The 20,706-nt window shown below is 40.2% G+C and overlaps 1 protein-coding gene across 3 annotated transcripts in view; it reads right to left on the reverse strand.

Moving 5' to 3' along the window:
- The window catches only part of GRM5 (glutamate metabotropic receptor 5), a 454,770-nt gene that overhangs the window by 41,877 nt on the left and 392,187 nt on the right, over positions 1-20,706 (reverse strand). For all 3 annotated transcript variants that reach the window (XM_033121038.1, XM_033121039.1, XM_033121040.1), the window contains exon 8: positions 17,476-18,415. In XM_033121038.1, the coding sequence (XP_032976929.1) occupies positions 17,476-18,415 (940 nt within the window). The remainder of the gene's footprint in view (positions 1-17,475; positions 18,416-20,706) is intronic.

Here is a 20,706-nt window from a genome sequence, read left to right on the forward strand (position 1 = left end):
ATTACATCTTTACCAAGGGAATGGAGCTTGAGGGAAGAAAATGAATTGCCAACTCACAGAATTATACCAGAGGCATACTTTTTTTCTGATATGAAATGTTATGTTCTGAAAGAGATATGAGTTGCACATCCCAGATATGATGCAGTTAGGCCTCTTTTAAGCAGGGCTAATACAAATAAAAGGAACATTACTGGAAACAGGATTTGGGGGGAAAAATGCTTCACTTATCCCACTACTAGAAAATTTATATCAAGTAATCAAAAATATTTTAATCAAATTCAAGTAGTAACAAATGAGACCACTAATATCACATGCAAATTAAAATTCACTGTAATCACAGCATTCAATATCAATTCATTGTACAAAGGGAGTATGTGAGCTGCAATTCATCAAAAGCATCCAGACATAGTCTTTTACAGCCCTACAAATATACTTCAATTATTGCAGCGCCAAACCATTTAATTAATCATTTCAAAGCATTTCTCTTCCCCCAAATTAAACACCTGAAACATACCATTTATAACACTACAACATAGCAGATCTAAATGTTCTTAGCGCTTACTTTCTACATGCCCAGTGAGAGACAGAAATACATTTAAATGGTGTATTATCAGGCAGTGGTAGAGCAAGACATGAAAAGTTAGTTACCTTGTTCTCTTGGAAAATGACTATGATTGAGTGCTGATTCACCATTAAGGGAGGAGCTAGGTCTTCATCAGAGACTAGAGAAATGAATCTTTGCCGGTCACTCACTTAACACTAACTTACTAGAGAACTTGTTAAAACAGGCACTGTTTTAGTTGCTGATGATAATTGTTGGTGATGGAAACATAGAAGGAAATGTGTATAAGAATCTTAAAATCTGGGGAGAAAAACACGTAAACCAACAATATAACTTGAGGGTTTCTACCTGAGGAGATACAGAAAGTCTAGTGGAAATGCAGTTTATAAAAGAGGTGTAATGTTTGAGTTAGGAATTGGAGGGTAAGAAGGTGTTTTCGAGGTAAAAGGAAGGGAGATAAAGGCAAGTATTAGTAGAGGAAGAAAGACTAGAATTTACACAGGCAGGAGCATACCAAACAAAGAAATGGCTAAGGCATGATGCATGTAGGGAACTATATGCAGTTTGGCACTGCTGGGGTATATAATGTATTTGGAGCAGCACTGGTGGTGAGGGCATTGAGGGACTGGTGGAGCAGAGTGGTGGCTGGACCTCAGATTGAGAAGGTCTTCAAGGGCCAGGTCTTTAATGGCTTTGTGAGCCCCGTGAAAGAGTTTTAGGTTTTTATATTGTAAGATAGCTATACCTGCTAGTTAGAAGGTTGGATGATGTGATCAGCTTTTCACGTGAGAAAGACCCTCACTCTGGCAGCTGTTGGGACAGGGTGGTGCATCCATCGATAACAGAGATTTAGGACATTATATGAGTAGTTCAGACAGTAGGTTATGGGGTCCTGATTAATGGTAATATCAGTGAGAATACAAAATATGAGGTAAAATAAATGGAGCAAGAGATTGATTGAATATGAAGGGTCAAGGAAAGCGAAGAGTCATGGATGACTTAGGATTGGGTAACTAGGCTGAAAATGTAGCTTTTATACAGAAAGGAAAGGTAAGAGGAAGAAGAGGCATCCATGATAATGTCTAGAAAAGTGATGACGAAATCATTATTTAATTTCTTGGTCAAAATAATATTTTCCTCTAATGATCTGTCTCGTATGTTAAAATTATCCAGGATGCATAACATACTTAATTCTGAAAATTGACTTAAATACTTGCATGAAGTAGGTGCTTAAGAAATATCTGGTGAATTTCAACTGTACCCGACCACTTTTAAAAGATAACTTCCAACATCTCATATTACTTTAAATCAACAACTTTAGAAATAGTCTTCATTTGAAGAAAGGAAATGAAATAAATCACACAAAAAATCATAACTGATAAAAATGAAACCATGTACTTAAGCTGAGTCTGTCATTAGGAAGCATATCTCATTGTTTGTACCAATTTAGTTCAAGTCAGTGTTGCCTGCGTTATGCAGACATCTCAGCCAAGAAACTGAAATGTCCTTGGGTATACTTGCTTCGATGACCAAACCAGACTGGCTCTGGGCTCCAACAAGATTATAACTTAGCAGAGTACTCTAGATAGCGACTTAAAGTTTCACAGAAAAGCAAGTGGTAAGGGAAAGGGTTCACAAAAGAAAATGGGGCCGTGGATAATCATCTAGTTTCTCAAGGGTGTTACATATGAGGATATCCAACCTAAAGCAAATTTCAGCAACGATGGCACTTTCTCAAATGTCTTTCTTAATCCTGACCTTTTGTTGAGTCCTTCATACTCTTTACTACCCATTCAAATACAGTCTCAGTGTTTATACTGTCTGGCACCTAAGGCCATTGACTCTAGAGCCAAACTGCTTGGATTAGAATTCAAGATCCAATCCTTTCCAGCTATCTGTCCCTGGGCAATTTGCTTAACCTCACTGTGTCTCCTTCCCTCCTTGATAAAATGGTATATTAATGTTACCTTCCGCATAGGGTTGTTGAAAGATTTCATGAATGTTTATGAGGCACAGACAATAGTGCCTGTCACATTATAAATGCTCGATAAAAGTTAGATGTCATCATCAACATCACCATTCTCATCACCCTCTTTCTACTCTGCCTTCTCTTCTGTAGGTTCTGCCTGTTGAAACGTTTGGCTAGAATGTCTAAAAACTTGATTTTAAATCCAGTAGCAGTGACTGCCTGTCTCCATCCCAGTGTCCTTTCTCGTCCACCTCCCACTAAAAGACCCCAACCCTGTCTTACTTGCATGGAGCACTCAGGTGGAAAAATGCTGCAGACTCTGACTCATTTGTTTTCACTGACCTAAAAGCCTCCCTGACTCTTCACCATGCTTTGTTCCCCTCCAGAAATGGTGTGATTAAACATGTGACAGAGCAGATTGGCTTCCCATTCAGAAGATCAAGCTTTAGAGAAAGCCTTAAACTAAGTGCATTTTAGGGCTAAACTTCATAAGTGCAACAGTTGAGTTCAAACCCTGATTTAGCCACTCGCTACTTTGGGCAAGTGTCTTCCTCTCTCCAACCTTTAGTATCTTTATCAGTATAATGGGCGTAACAAAACTTCTGAGGATTGTTGTAAGCAAAAATTGGGTTAAATAAATAGTATGCTTGGGCACAGACTGCATCCCGAATATATGGGAAATCTTAATGGTAGTCACTTTGATTCATGGAGAATAAACATTGGAAGCATGACCTGTCAAATTTGAAAGGCATTTCTGGTGGCAAAGTGAGTGGTAGGAGAATATTTAGGCGAAGCTCCTCTACGAAGTGTGAGAATAATATGTATCTTCTAAAACTCTAACCTCAATGTTCTGTGAAATAATGTTTTTATTTTTTTCTATCTTTTGTATGTTACACCATTTTTATAGGTATGGAAATGTATCAGTGATGATGAGAAAACCAACAAGTTTGTATTAGGAATCTTCTTCACTTGTTATATCCGGGAATCAGTGCATGTATTGTTAGTACTGCTTTTGCAAAAGTTTGCTTCCGGCTGCTTGCGACAGGCTCTCTGTACAAGCCCACTGTGGCAGTCCTCTATCATTGCTACACAAGCTGAGTGTATCTTGTGCAGAAATGCTCTCCCCCACTGGAGCTGCCCAGAGAACCCGGCCTGCCACCTAGTGGCCAGGAGAGGAACCTAGTCCACTGCTGGGGGTGGGGATGAGGGCTGTGGGGGCAAGGAAAAGAGAAAGGAAAGGGAAAGTCTGTGAACAGTTGACACATAGAATCTGGTCCTTCACAAGCATCACGAAGGATAGTTAGAAATGCCCTGGAGTTTAAAGGCTGTCTGCTCCTTTCAGCCCACAACTTGCTCTCTGTCTGGCACTATTCTCCCTGGAGATGCAGTCTCAAAGCAGTGTCTGCACAGTGAATACAACTGTGTTTCCCCCAAAATAAGACCTAGCTAGATCATTAGCTCTAATGAGTCTTTTGGAGCAAAAATTAGTATAAGACCTGATCTTATTTTACTACAATATAAGACCAGGTTTTATATATAATATAATATAATATCGTGTCTTATATTAATTTTTGCTCCAAAGATGCTTTAAAGCTGATGATCCGGCTAGGTCTTATTTTCGGGGAAACATGGAATTAAACAGAAGCCTCTGGAAATGTTCAAGGGGAAATTAGATAACATGTGCTTTGATGCAGGGATTTGGAGTTTGAAGGTGAAAGAAATGGGCAGGACAGCAGAAGTCTGCATCTGCTCAGCTCCAGTTCAGCACATTAGCATTCGGCTAATGTGTTTTCATAAGTTCTCACTGAAATCAATTTGCTCAATTTTTCTAAAGTACCATCAGACAATTTCAAACATCTTTTGGATTAAAACAAGTAAATCCTAAAGTTAGAATTCTGTTTGTGAGTGGATGTCAAAATCAATTTTTTCTTGTATTTTTATTGGGGAGTTAACCAATGAAAGGGAAAAGTGCTTGCTAGTCCATTTGGGCTAGAACATTTGGTTCTCTCTCTCTTTTTTTTTCCCCCTGTCTTGGCAGGCACTTGCTCTGTGCATGGAGGGGAAAGGCCTACTTTTTCCCTGATCCTTTCTTCGGCAATGGGCTGCACACTGTATCCAGTGGCCGGAAAGTCCCTGAAAGAGGTGTCCACAGTTTACTCTGAACTCAAGTTCCCTCTCATTTCCCTCAGATGCTCCTGCTGTGACTTTTTTTTTTTTTTTTTTTTTTTGCAATGTCATAATGTGTCTGCCTGAGTCAGAACACACTGCCTGGTATGCCTGACTCTCACCAACGGGCCCTGCTGTGCTCAGCTTCTGACCAAGACACTAGTGGGATCCAGAGTGACGTGGACATGAGATAGCATAGGGGAAAGGTAAGATGGCTGGTGTAGCACAGTGGGAGCCTTTCGTCCGTGGAGGGGCCTAAGTAGGAGGGCTCACCTGGGCTTGATTTCCTTTTTACCTCCTGCACTGCCACAAGAACCGTTTACTGAGCTGCTCAGAGCCAACCTAGAGATGAGTAAGAAAATGTTTCTGCTCTCAGTGATCACAGAGACAGAGAGAACCAGAGTAAAATCTTGTAGAATGTCATGGAATCTCATTAAAGCTTTGTGTGGAGAAGACCCAAGTCTCCTTTCCCTCAGCCTGAGCCAAGATAGCCTATGTCTTTCAGGGAGTGTTGTGGGCAGGCTAGGGTAATTTATTTGAGCTCCAGATGGGTTAGGGAGCTTTATTCCATAAGATGCTAATATGTAATATACATAGTACAGTGCCTCCCCCATGAATGGGACTCATTTAACAAATGCTGATGGTAATTATCCTTTTCTTCCCTGGGAGCTTCATAAGGTTCATCAGGCTTTCCTTTCCAGTTATTATCTGTTTGGATGAGCACAGTCAGTGACAGATCTATGTTCGCTTACCAAGTTATGGTCTCTACTTCTTTCCCTAGCTAAAAAAGCCACGTGAATAACAAAGTAGAGAAAACAGCATTATGGGTTGGCATTTTTGTTGGTGCCATTTTAACTCAGCAGAAGGCGAGTCAAGTTCTCTAGCAGCTCCTATCATGTGGCGCGTGCTGTTGTGCTGCCTGAGAACAAGGCGGGGCAGCAGGCTAGTGCCATGAGGGCTGTTGTGACGATTTCCTTCAACTGTCTGTTTGTTTGTTTGTTTTTGTTTTTTGGCTAAACATAAGTGAACAATGTGAGCACATGTGTGCCTCACCAAGAGAGCTTGATATTATCTTATGTATAAAATTTACCACTGTGATTTGTTATTTAGTTTCTGAACGTTAGGTAAAACGGATCCATATGTCCCAGGCCAAGTGAAAAGTCAAATTTTTTTTTTCTTTCATGAAATATAAGTGCATTGCCAAGCAAGGTGAATGAGAAAAATGGCTAACACCTACAAATCAACTTCAAACTCTGTGGAAAACCTGACTTCAAAAAAAAGCACTTTAACAGAAACTTCTTAACCTATCACCTAAGAATAGAATGCAAATTTGGAGGGCAGCTGGGCCCCAGCATATAGCAATATTTACTAGTAATTCAGGCCAGATTCCCAGAGTCAAGTACTCCCGTTTCAGTAGCTTCCCTCAAGGATGATGTCATGGAACCTCTTTATATTATGTCAGCAGGGCTCTAGTTTGGGTAGACATGAACTGAGTTGATTCCATGATTAGAAAAACGGAAACTCCCATTTCATGAACAAGACTGTGGGACATACTCTGTGAACATAACACAGAATGTGATGAATATTATCCCGTCCTCATTTTCCAGAGGCTCTGAGAGTTAAGTGCTTTGCTTAAGGCTCCTGCTTGTAAGTAGCAGAGTCAGGATTGGAATCCATGCCTTTGCTGAAAAGGCTCACCACACTACTTCTGTCAAGTTATGAGAGGCATTAACAGGCTACCTTCTTCCATGATGTCACCTTGACTGATCTGCCGCTATACAAAAAAAAAAAAAAAAATGTCACCTTGAGGGTTATTTCACTGGAGTAAAAATCAGAATCAAAATATGAATATTTTACGTGGCAGAAATACATTCACAATGACCTTGTTTATGAACAACAGCAACAAAATGAGATACATGGTTGAGAAAATGAATCCATCAGAAAGGCAATATCAGAATGAAAAAGTGCTTTGAAGAGATATAGACTTGGGTTTGAATTCCAAATTTTGGTTCTACCACTTACTAAATAAGCATCAAATAAAGGGCTTTATTACATACCTCAGTTATTATTCTTATCTGGGGATAATGTTATTTGTTAGTTAGGGGATGGAGGTTATATCTGGGGATAGAAATACTACTTCCTATTATAAAATACTATGTGAAGATCCAATGAGATTATATATATGAGGTGTGATCAACAAATACAGTGAATGTTTAAATAAAAAAATTATTATAGTAAAAGACACATTGCCATTAATCTCCCTCAAAATACTCCCCCTCACTTCAAACACACCTATCCCATCATTCCTGCCACTTTCTGAAGCAGTTCTGGAAGTCCTCTTTCATGAGTGTCTTTAGTTGCACTGTCATGGCTGCCTGAATGTCCTGAATCGAATCAAAGCATTTACCTTTCACGGTCGTTTTGATTTTGGGGAAGAGCCAGACGTTGCACAGTGCCAGATCCAGTGAATAAGGTGGATGAGGACACACTGTAATGTTTGTATTTGACAGAAATTGCTGTACCAGAAGGGATGTGTGACACGGCGCATTGTCATGATGGTGGATGAAACCTTTTGCCCATTTCTCAGGCCGTTTTCTACACACAACATTTTTAAAATGCTCTTAAAGACACTCACAAAAAAGGACTTCCAGAACTGCTTCAGAAAGTGGCAAGAACGATGGGATAAGTGTCTTTGAAGCGAAGGGGAGTATTTTGAGGGGGACTAATGGCAATGTATCTTTTACTGTAATGTATATATATATATATATATATATATATATATATATATATATATATATATATTTAATTTAAACATTCACCATAGTTTTTCATCATGTCTTGTGCATATATATGAAAGTACTTAGCACAGTCTCTATAATAAAGTAGTTGCCGGATAAGTGTTTACTGCATAAAGGATGAAGCCAATCACTAATAATCATTATTGTAATAGCACAAATTAATTTATCTATACTCTAGCAGAGAGAAAAGGTGAAGACATAAAGTTTTGGTTGGGGAAGGCTGGGAGGCATCAAGTTGGTGTTGGGGGGTGGGCATGAATATAAGGAAATCGAATGTCTAACGGGGGGGTGTGGTTAAACAGAGAGAAGTGACTACTGAAAGGAAATCCAGGGAGATGGAAAGTGGTGGGCTGACAGATCCTCAGGCTAAACCTCTTCCCTATCAGCTTCCACAGCCTGTTTCCTGTCACTTGTGGACACACATTTTACATGCTATAATTTCCTGCATGCACCATGTTGTTTAATATCTCTGGGCTCTTGTTAATGTTTTCCCCAGAACACAGTTATCCACCCATGGTTTTGACCTAGCTCACTTCATAATCCTTTGGGGTCAACTTAGGTTTCACCCTTCCAGTAAGCCTTCGCGGAGCCTCCAGATTGGACAAAATAGCTTCTTTAGTGACCTCTGACTTGCCTGCGCATTCTCTCCTTTATTACTTCACAGACGACAAGAGTCAATGATTTGTATGTTTTGGTGTTCTCCACCACTCTGTGAACTGCTCCTAAGGGTAGGTTTTGTGTTTCGTTTATCTTTATACTCCTAGAAATCAGCAGTGTATCCAGTATATAATGATTACTTTAAAAACACTGGTTGGAATTAAATTGGACTGGACCAAGGTGGGGAACATCAGGATTCCTTGCCTATTTCATGAGCTTTTATATGAGATTAGGCATATCAAAAAAAAAAAAAAAAGATGTAGAATTATACCGGAAAATAGTGCAAATCCTCGTTAATTCCTAGTTACAATAAAATGATATTAAGTATAATAAATATTTTAAGTAGCAAATATTAGTCAGTCAGACTTTTTCCTTACAAACAAAATCTACATAGATATTTAAAAATAACCACTAAAAAAAATTTCAGGCAGTCTTTAAAGTTCAAATTTTGAATCAGAGGCTTCTGTATATTCTATTCATGCAGAAAAAAAAAAGGCAAATAAAACCAGGCTCAGCTGAAGGTGTGGCCACATCGAGGAAGTATGATGCAATACAGGTCCATGGAGCAGTTTTCAGGAAAATTCCTTGGGGGAGTTTCAGAGAAATTCACTGCACACCCATTCAATCCCAGTTTTTCTCAGTTCAGGCTACAGTGCATTAAGAGCCGGGATGGGGAACACTGTTTAATGCTTACCTGCATGGGCTCCAAAAACAGCCTGATTTTATAATCTGCCCCTTCTACTTATTCTCTGTATGGGCTTGATCCAGTAAGTTAGCCTCCGCTTTTACCTTAGCTTCCTCATATGTAAAATGAGGATTGTTTTGAGGATTAAAAGAATTAATATGTAAGTGGCTTAGAGAAATGCCAGGCCCATAGCAAGTGCTCAATAAATATAATTAATTATTCACTATCCTCAGCCCTTGAATGTTCCCTGGCAGATGCCAATGTAGCTCAAATATCACCATCCATCCATCCATCCATCCATCCATCCATCCATCCATCCATCCATCCATCATTTACTTAACGAACATTTCTGAGTATTCACTATGTGCCTGACAAGAAGCTATGTGCCAGGGGCACAGAAAATGAATAAGACATGGTCTCTGTGCTTCATAAGTTCACAGTATGGTGTGCATGAGTGTGTGTGTATGCATGCATGTGTGTAAGGGAGCCTTACACATAAACAGGTAATTGTACCACAGGATGATAAATGCTCTATAGGGAGGAGCACAGGGCTCATTTGGATCATAAGGAGGGGGACCTAATGAAGTCGGAGAGGTGAGAACAGGCTTTCCAGGAGAAGGGAAGATGAGTATGCGTTGGCAAGTAAGACTTGAAGGTGGATGGGGCAGGTGTATTTTATACCAAAACAGATGCCTTGATAGAGGCCTAAGAGCAAGAAAATTGTGAGTGGGTCAATATGGAAAGTCAGGAAGTGACTAAATGCCAAGCTGGCCATAGGGGAAGGATTCATACCACCATGGGCCTTTCATGCCAGGCAAAGAAAGTTTGGCTCTATCCTATCTTAGCCAGCTGAGAACCCCAAAGACGTCTAAGCAGGGATTAAAATATTTACATAGTTTCTCTTGTTTGTACTGGTTCCTTTGGAAGGTTTTTCTAATTCCCAACATGTAGAATTTACTGTTTCTACCTTTGGACCCCTGTGTTGCTCTGTAGACCCCCACCATGGCACTGTATTACTTTATTGATCTTATCTGTTTCCAGTTCTGTTTTGGGAGACTGAGAGCTCCTCAAAGACTCTTTTGTAGTTATCATTAGATCCCCATGATCTTGGGGATTGTCATTATCAGATAAAATCTGGGCAATCAATTCAACAAAGTGAGTGAGTCGTCTTCTCATTGTGATGGTAGTGTGATCCCTAAGAGCTGCTGCCCACTGGATTCATAATCCATCCACCACTGAGTGCTGCGCTATGTCAGACGCTGTGCTAAGCATCAAGGGAGATAGGAATACTTTTACAACAGTAGTAGATAGTCGTGAAAATACTGCATATATATATATGTAAAACCACCTCTACATCCCCAGGGCTGAGCACAGTGCCTGGCAATGCGCAGTTCGCAGTAAATGGTTGTGAATAAATAATAAATGAAGAACACGTGAGGAATGTGTGCTACACGCATGCGTAACACATGTTCTGAGTCCAGATGAGGGAAAGGCGGTGAGAAGGCTTAATCTGTTAGGGTTTCATAAAGAACCCGGGACTTGGAAGGTAGAAAGCATCTGGAGAGACAGTAGGAACAGGCAGAAAAGTCTAAGGAGGGAGAAATAGCACGAACATCACTTCACACAGACTAATAACCCCTTAATGAAATCTAAACAATTGGAAATTGTCAAGGCTCTGAAAATAGTTGGGTTATATTGGGATGCACACAAGAGAACCAATTTTCCAGGTAAATTGTAATTTGGGCAATGGGTGTGAAAGGACTAGCAGTTGCTTTAGCAGCCAGCCTAAGTGGGCCCTCATAACATGTTCATTAAAGCAAAGTTAATTAGTTAATTAAAAGAAAAGTGGCAAATGGTAGTTTCGAAAATTAAGGTGGAAGCAACATTAATGTTTCTGCCACTAGAATCCCCAGAGAGAGCTTTACCTTCTGAGAAAATTTATGATCGAGAGCTAAGATGTGTGATCAAACAATACAGGGAGTGTTTAAATGGGAAAAAAAAATTACAACAAAAGACACATTGCCATTAATCCCCCTCAAAATACTCCCACTCACTTCAAACACACTTATCCCATCGTTCTTGCCACTTTCTGAAGCAGTTCTGGAAGTCCTCTTTCGTGAGTGTCTTTAGTTGCACTGTCGTGGCTGCCTCGATGTCCTGAATCATTTTGACTTTGGGGAAGAGCCAGAAGTCACATGGTACTAGATCCAGTGAATAAAGTGAATGAGGACACACCACAACGTTTTTATTTGACAGAAACTGCCATGGACCAGAAGCAATGTGTGACAAGGAGTGTTGTCACGATGGAGAATGATTTATGGCACACTTTAAAACGTACCTTCTCTCACCCATAGCTCACACTCCACTGACTGCACCGAACAAGTTGAAACTTGTCACACACTATTACTAACATGCTGCTTCACGTATTGAAGATCCTGCTTTCCATTGGATGGCACTTCACAGCAGCACTCACCATATTTTTTATCACAATGGAAAGGTTCCGTGTCACACATTGCTTCTATTATGGTTTGCTCAAAAAGATGCATTGGGTCTTATGCTCAGGGGATGCCATCCTGAAAAATCATGCTAGGGCTCATTTTCCAGTTAGGTCTTATTTTTGGAGAAACACGGTAGTAACGGCGGGACCTAGTTACCAGCCCTGAAGTGCAGGAGCAAGGGGAGGGAGCAGTGACCTTACAGAGACCCAGAGATAGCGAGGGCTGTGGAAAAAGGACAGGAGTCTTGGGAAAGGATGCAGCCAGTTCAAAATAACCCTGCAGAAAGGAAGCCCACCACCAGAGGAACAAATAACCTGACCTCACTCTCCTGCCTCCCTCCACCTTCTGGCTGGTGCCTCCCTCTGCCTGAATCCGATTGCATCCAAAGGCAAAGGAGCCCACTGATGCAGGCCACGTGTCGTGTCTCTCAGGGCACTGGGTGGATAGAGAAGAGATGATTGTGGATCTGCAGTGGCAAATGGAAGGGACATTCCCCATAAAGGAATGTGTCTTTATTTTAATGGCAATGAAAGCTTCCAGGCTTAGAATCCTTTCCCTTATACCAACTACACACACTGACAAAAGAGGACTTCCAGAACAGCTTCAGAAAGTGGCAAGAACTATGGGATAAGTGTGTTTGAGGGGGACTAACGGCAATGTGTCTTTTACAGTAATACATTTTTTTAAACATTCACTGTAATTTTTTAGCATACCTCATATATAGGCCTCTGTCATGAATTTAGAAATGAAAAGCTCACTGCGTCTTAGAACCTCAGCACCATGATCCTGGAAATTCTTACTCTTGTAGAGCCAGAACTTTAGACTCATCACATTCAATGCTTTATTTAGGTCAGAACTGGTTTTGTGTTCATTTGTCAATTTGCAACTGATGTGAAGGCCTTAAACAGAAGCCTGGCATTATCTGCTTGACAGTGATTTGATGCTTCACTGTGTTGTGCTAGAAATTAGTGTTTAGAACCAAAATGTTAATCACAGGGACCTCTATACATTGATGGCATAAATGGTACGTTTCTATATAAAAAAATCTATAGTGACTCACTCTCTTTTAAATAAAAATCTCCCCTTGCTATTTCAGTGAACTGAATGACTGACTCTGGGTACTTTTCTTTTTGTGTTCTAGGTTGAACCTCTTTAAGTTTCCAGAAAACTGCTAGCTCTGTTAGAAGTAGCTCTATTCTTCCCTTAGGTGTTCAGAAAACAAAAGTGATCTCTCTCCATGACCGGAAGTTGAAATTGCCTCTTTCTGGTACCCTTCTAACTGATGATATGATTTACTCTTCCGATCTCAGAAACATGTCCTCTTTTTTGACTGTGATGGTGTTTTCTAAAGTGCCCTTTGTGCCCTGTTTCACCGAAAATAAGACCTAGCTGGACGATCAGCTCTAACGTGTTTTTTGGAGCAAAAATTAATATAAGACCCAGTATTACGTTATGTTATGTTATATTATATTATATTATATTATATTATATTATATTATATTAATTGTGTTATATTATATTAAAGACCCAGTCTTTAATTATAGTGAAATAAGACTGGGTCTTGTATTAATTTTTGCTCCAAAAGACGCATTAGAGCTGATTGTCCGACTGGGTCTTATTTTTGGTGAAATACAGTAGTATCAATTCTCCAGAATGTCAAGAGAGTTACTTGAAAAAAATAGTCCTATGTTCAAAAAGTTTGAGAAAAGATTGAAAAAAATGAACAGATGAATGATTGGCTTTTACACTGAAAGACTTCTTAGTGTTTATCTCCAATAAAAGGATGGAGTAGTCAGAGTTTTTTCAAACTTGTTTGACAAAATAACTTTTTTTTTCATGGAGCAATTTGGAGACTAGCTTTTCAAAGAATACATTCTTGGAAATACTTAGCTCAAATCGCACAAAGTTAAGATCTGATTTAAAAACTGCTTCATAACGTACTAGTCATGAGACTATGGGCAAGTCTAACCATGCTGGACCTCAAATTCTATCTCTGAAAAATGGGAATGATTATTGCTTCCACCTTCAGTATTTTGTAACCACTAGACAATTCTGTTACTATTACCATGACTACTGTTAGGCACTAGGCACTGCCACTTTCCATGGTAGACACTATTTATTGGTTTATCCAATACACACTTGACACCACCCCTTCCATTATGCACATTATAAAAGCTAAATACACACTTTCTTAAACTCATGCAGCTAGGGATAGCTATATGAGACAATTTTGGCGAATGAGACACAAAGGCAATTTTTATGGGACTCTGAGAAGACTTTTGTTGTCCCTAATAAAATGACACAATGCATGGAGCCATGACAGCCATGACTAACCATTAATAAAAGGGGTACAGAGTGGCAGAGATGCTAGCTCTGGCATCCTGAGCTTTGGGGGACTACCAAGAGCAGTCTACCTGCATATTTCTTGTGACATGGGGAAAATGAAACCTAAACAAATCATATAGGCGTCTGAAAATCAAGCTTAATCTTACTTGCAGCTGCACACATTTCTAAAAATTTCATCTACTACTTATTGAGAAGTACTACTTATTGAAGTAGCTTCCTGTATGCTGATACTAAGCATTTAACATGTATCACTTCATTTACTACTCACAACAGGGCTTATTTAATTTGCCATTTTGCAGTGGAGGAAATGGACTGAAGGACCTTGTTCAAATTTACACAGCACTCTAGATCCCAGTAGATGGGCTCATTGGCATATTACAGAATTCAAGCTGGAGAAGCATAACTAATGGAGGTAATTTAGAATAAAATGTGAAAGTGTTAGAAGCACCCAATTTCTTTTTCAGCCAGTATCTAGGCCCCAGTGTGACAGGCAATGTGATACACACTGGTCTTTATAAAACCATGAACTAAAAAGGGAGGTAAGTCCATACATAACCAGTTATGTCTGACAATGTGATAAATACTATGTTAGTGTTCTGATCATCTTGATTTGGCATCACAGAGAAGAAATACTTAATTTGAGAACTCATGGGAGGCATAGAGGAAAGGCATTTTAGTTTGGATCTAATTTATTTCTTAGGATTGTAGCTTAAAAGAGGGAGGAGGTATGGTATGTATGTGATGCAAGGGTATAATAGTTTTCTCTGGCCTTTCTTCTCCATAGCAAAAGCAGGTTCCAGCCTGAATATCCTGGTTTATGGCATAACAGAAATCTCTCCATGACCTGACTATAGCCTGCCTCAGCTATAACTACATGATCACACAGACAGACCTGGATTTGCCAAGATTGCATATAGAAAACCCAACGATTGCCAAAGATCCCTTCTTACTTCCTTTGATAGTCTAATATTCAAATGTACTGACTACAAAATTCAGTCATCAAGACATACGTTCCCCTGTAGGGAAACCAAGTTAAAATAGTGCCAAAAATCTTGAGAATTTCTGTTTTCTATCGGCACAATCAGTGCATTTTATTGTTTTTATTGCCCTTTGGTTTACTCAAGTAAAAACAACACAGTTGAAAATAGTAATCTAATGTTACTAGTGGAGCATTAGAATTATAGCAAAACATGAGATGAACGAATGGGATCAATGACCTGATTCTTTAGCAGAAACAGGAGTGCAGGGGACACTGGTAATACAGACCACTGTAGGCTTCATTTTATAAAAGTAAAACCACTAGAGGGTGGTAGTATGCACACTTGCAGATAAGAAAAAAAATCCCTACCACATCACTACCTTCCCAAATCCATTCGTTCAACAAATATACAAATGATCACTGAGTGTCTTCTATTTGCCAAGCACCCTTCTTGGTACTTTCAGACACTGGAGGCACAGTGATGAGAAACATACATAAGGCCCTCAACCTCAAGGAGATTACCCTGCTTAAATTGGGACAAAGGATATCCTCTACAGTGTGTCAAGGAGTTGAACAATGAATGTAAAGATGGGGGTGCCCTGGAAAGCCCAGCCTGTATAATCCATATGTTTATAGATCTGTACTGCCTTTTATGAGGCTTTCTTTGTTATTAAGATCATCCTGGTTGCATAGCTGACAGAGATTTTCAGATGTGGAAGAAGACTGACAATTGTTAACGTGGTTAATAACAAACACTTAATAAGTGTTTACTATATGGCATACATTTGACACATATTAACTAATTTAGTCTCACAACCACTGGATGAAGTATGTATTTCATTATCTCCATTCATCAGAGGAGGAAATCAAGGCAGAGAAAAGTTAAGTGATTTGCCTATAGTTACACACCTAGTAAGTGATGCTACCAGAATTCAATCCCAGTGCTGTCTGGGTCTGCACGCTGCTACCTTCAATAAAGCATCTACTGTGTGCCTGGACTTTACCCATATTCTTTCTTTCATTCTTTACAATCCTATGAGGTAGGTGATATGATTTCAATTTGGGAGAAAGTAAGGCTCAAAGAGAGGAGATGGCAGTGCCAGTGTTCAAACTCAGGAGAACCTGGCCACAAAGCCAGTACTCTTCACCATCGCTTCATTCTGTCTCTCTCAGGAGCTGGCCCAACTGAGTTTTTGGGGAGCTTAGGCCAGACTCACAGTTCTGTTCCTCCTGCAACCTGTTTGTTTTATCTATCAGGATGCCAAGTAAAATTTTATTTACAGAAAGAGTTGAAAGAAAGGCTAATGAAGTAAATTTGAAAGAATAAATTTCCTTAGACAAAATAAAAGGCTGATCTTGCAGAAATTTCCAATAAAGAATGTTTTAGAGAGGAGTCAGGAAGGCGGATGGAAAATACGCCAGCATGTTGGAGCTACGGAAGGCCTTCTGTGTATATACCATGACACCTCCAGGATGTATTGAAGAAGTCGAAGATATGGTTGTTTTCCCTGAGGTTTGCAATTTAGTTGACTATCTTGCACAAAGTCCATGGAAAGAGATGAGAGGCATATAGGAATTAGAAAAGGATTGAAAGTGGCAAGGCTACAAGGTAATAATGCGAACGAATTGGGCCATGTCGATAAACTCCAAGTATTTTGTGAGTTCTTTTCAACCCTCAGCAGAGAAAGTATGTTCACCGTCACCCTCATTCAGTTTTTGAAGAATTAGAGCCGATAGAAAAATAAGACTTTTCATGCAGGCTAAATAATGGTGTAAGAGAGTTGTTCAAGTAATATTATTTAGCTATTTATCTTCCGTTCGAAAGATATTTATCTTCCATTTATTTATCTAGATTTTAAGAAAATTGTCAAATTTCTGTAGAGTTAGCAGATTATGTCCTGACTAGCTCTTTTGCTATGTGCTTCTTAAAGAGAGGAGATCCATATTCCCAATTCAACAACCTTTGTAGCCTTTTTAATACCTCCAAATTTGTTCCCAAGCCATTGGTAAGATGATCTCATTGCCTTTTAAACTACCTTAAGGAGCATTTATCACACAAGGAAGTCTCTCACGGCGGTGGGGGTGCGGGGGGGGGGATCATTGGCTGCTGGATTCAGATTCCTTTCAGATGGAAACTGCCCAATAACTACTCCTGTGATACTGAGCTTGGTGGGGTGGGATGTACAACAGAGACAGTGGGAAACTGGCTATTGTTTAGGAAGATTATATGCAAAGCCATTTTGTGTTGTTCCTTTCAGCTACTTAGACATTTCTCTGAGTTCAAGTTGTCCATTAAGGACTAAGATATAAATTCTACATTCCTCTATGGGATGGGCCATCAAGAGCTCTTCTGGGTTTGAAAAAGGTTCAGGCACATGCAAGTGCAGTCAGATGTGTAATGCTCTTGGTATTTTGCTCTCATCATGACCTTTGTTAGCACTAATTTTCTCTGCTCTTTTCTGGTGAATTAGAATTTAGTCCACAATGTATCTCTGTCCTCTCAGGACCTGGGAGGGCCTTGCCTTGGCTCTGACTTAGCTGTGCTCTCCCTACCCTCCTGACCTCACTCCCCTTTCGCTGTAACTCTGCTTTATCAGCGATCTCAACTTCTTTGTCTCTGGCTTAATAAGGCACTGGGTCCACATCCAATTAACCCCACAAGCCCTGCGTGAAAATGCCCAAAGCTTCTTGCTCAGCACCCTGCCTCCCGTAGTCTCATTCACTCAGATGCTTTCGATTTAAAAGAGCCAGGTAGCACATGGCACTGCCTCAGCAATAGGGACCAGTGCCCCCACGGTGCCCCCACGGCTTTTACCTTAGGGTTTCCCCAGAGGAGCCTCTCCTCTTCCATAGGTTGACTAGGCTGCTGGATCTGCTGGCGGCGGAGGATGACTTGCCGTCCCCCACGTGCATGCGCACCACGGTGGATGTGGTGAAGGCGCTGCGGACGTTTCTCTCGGGTTTGGCCAGGATGATGTACACCTTCGGCACAAACATGCAGCCCAGAGCCACGGTGGCGCTCAGGCTGACTGAGAAGCACATGGTGATGATTTTGTAGTTGCTGCCAAAGTAGATGGGCACAAAGGCCAGCCATATAATGCAGGTGGTGTACATGGTAAAGGCGATATACTTGGCCTCATTGAAGTTTGCTGGGACATTTCTGGTCTTGAAAGCATAGAAGGTACAGCTCAAAATTAGCAATCCATTGTATCCAAGAGGAGTGACCACTCCGAGGTTGGTGGTATTGCAAATCAGGTAGACTTCCCGAATGCTGGGATAGTCGTGCATTATATCGGGAGGCTCCATTATAAAGAGGGCGACGATGATGCCCAACTGGATGCATATGAGAATGAAAGCAATCACTAGCTGGGCACAGGCACTCATGAATCGGGGCTTTTTGGTACAGATCTTCTTCTTGCTGCCAGCCAGGATCCTCGCAATACGGTTGGTCTTGGTTACAAGGGCTGAATAGCTCATGGCTGGAGAGAGACCAATGCCGATTCTCTGAAGGTAGCAATAAATCTGTTGGGGCTTTGCAATGAGGCAGAAGGTGCATAAGTAGCCCAGGCAGATGCCAGCAAGGATAATGTAGCAGAGTTCCCTGCTGGAGGACTTGACGACTGGTGTATCACGGTAAATGATGAAGACGGCCGTAACAAACAGGGTGGCCAGCAGGCCCAGGCAGGCAAACACCACAGCTGCAATGGGCTCAGGGTCACCCCAGCGAAGATACTCTACTGGAATCAAATCACAACCTGAAGACACACAGACACATATTGAAAAAGAAGGAAGAAACGTTTATTTGGGTCACTTATGCCTAAGTGACAAGCAGCTGCTTATGACTCTTGCTTTGTCTCCAATCCTCCTTTCTAATTTCATACTACTCATTTCTTTATATATTCATTCATAAAATAGTGATCTTTATATTATCAATGCATACTCTGTGATAGGATCTGTTCTAGTTTCTGAAAACAAGCTGATTAAGAACACATTTCCTGCACTCATAAAATATACTCAGGGGTGGGGTGGGAGGCTTCTAAAGAATCACAACTGCAATAAGGGCGGTGAAGAAGTGTAACATAGATCCTGACCCAGTCTGTGGGAGAAAGAAAGGCTTCCTTCGACAGGAATTAGCAATTGGAAGTATTGGTTTGGCTGTGTTTGGGGATTGAGTAGATTTGGCAAACAGAGATTAATTGGAAGGCAAGAGCGAGGGGGCACTGAAGGCAAGAAAGGAGGCACTGACAACCGTGTGATGAGTGGCATAAGACAAGGCAGGGCGGTAGGCAGGAGGGGGTCTTACAAGGCAGAGAGTCCTAGATCAATAGGAAGTCATTTGCGAGATCTATGTAGAGCTGAGGAAATGATAGGGGCTGATTTGTGTGTGCGTTTTAAACATTCCTTTGGTTGCTGTGTGGATTTTGGAGGAGATAAAGGTGTGGGCAGATTTGAGAGTTATTGGAAGCAATACAGAGTGCTTAAATGGACGTGGGGGTATGTGAAAGGTAAAGTAACCCAGGATGACTAACACTGGGTCCATCTGTTCTGTCCTTGAACTTACTAGAGATAAGTAAGGATTTTCAGAGAATCAGATGCTCCAATGTTATAGAAGAGAAGATAGTGTTTTAAAAAAAAAAAAGAGTGGGTAGTAGAGGAAAACTGACCCCAAAGGCAAACAACTGGACTGGATGGGAAGTGCCAATACTCCGCAAATTATTCTCTACTCATGGCTTGCAAGTTTGATTTTTTTGTTTTTGTTGTTTTTTTGTTTTTGTTTTTTGTTTGTTTGTTTGTTTTAAATATCACTTGATTACACAGCAGAAAAGTGATAAATTTGGCATCATTTAAGTTATGTGTCTTCTTTTAAAATTTTTTTGGGACAGTGTTTCTCAAACTTGGTTGTGCACTGGAATCCCTCCAGATATTTTAGGAAAATACTGTGGCCTGGGTCTCACTGACAGAAGTTCTGATTTAATTGGCTGGGGCATCAGGATTTTTAAAAAATACTCTAAGTGCTTCTAAATATACAGCTGAAGTTCAGAACCACTGCTCTAGATGGATCATTCCTGTCAATTAGACTTTTTGAAAAAATAGAATTGAGATAGCTTTATTGAGTTTGTAGGAAAGGTGTTAAGTAATCTGGAGCATTGGACATTTGAGGAATGTGGTAGAGATTACTAATTGCTTGCAAATATTTATCCTCCCCTTTATCCTCAGCAACAGATCTCCAATTACATTTGAGGTAGTAAAGGATACAGCTAAAATATTACATTTTCCAGTAGCCGTTGTAGTGAGATTTGCCATGTGACTAGGTTTTGGCCAATAAGGTATAAGCACAGAATTCCTTAAAGGAAAATGACTCATCTTGGAGAGACCTGCTTTTTCCTTCTGTTGCCTGGAATATAAACATGATGGCTAGAGCTCTAGCAGTTATCTTGGACTATAAGGTAACTTTAAGAACAGAAAACATGCTCTGGGTCTTGGAAGAGAAAAAAGAGAGAGCCCGAGTCCCTATTAATCATGGAACCACTGACTAGCTCTGGACTATGTACATTACGTTTCCCTTGTTTAATCTTTGTTTTTTTTCCTGATATATGCAGCCAAAACAAATTCTAGTTGATACAGGTATAAGGATTTCCTATTAACTTCCCATATCTCATGATTAAGAATGTTGAAGTAAGTGACTTTGAATATCAATGATTACTGGGAAGTTAGGAAGGCAAAATAAATAATGATATCAAAACATTCTTGTCTTTCAAAATACCTCTAAGGACAGCTCTGTTGTAAAAAGGAAAGGAAACATTCTTCTTATTTCTGCCTTGCCATTCTCTTTCTTCAAGATCTCAGGTTTCACAGAGTACAATTATTATTATAGGTAAATTCATTATGGGTTTAATAGGATTTGTGAGTTAGCCTAGGATCTTCAGCCTACTTTACAAAATTGTTTCTTTGGGAAATGTATCCTTGTTTTAAAAACCTGTGCATTTAATATTGAAACAAAGTGCTTTTAATGTGTGGCTAGCCCAGACTAAATATAAGACAGTCA

The sequence above is a fragment of the Rhinolophus ferrumequinum genome, chromosome 11 (assembly GCF_004115265.2).
Source record: "Rhinolophus ferrumequinum isolate MPI-CBG mRhiFer1 chromosome 11, mRhiFer1_v1.p, whole genome shotgun sequence".
NCBI lineage: Eukaryota > Metazoa > Chordata > Mammalia > Chiroptera > Rhinolophidae > Rhinolophus > Rhinolophus ferrumequinum.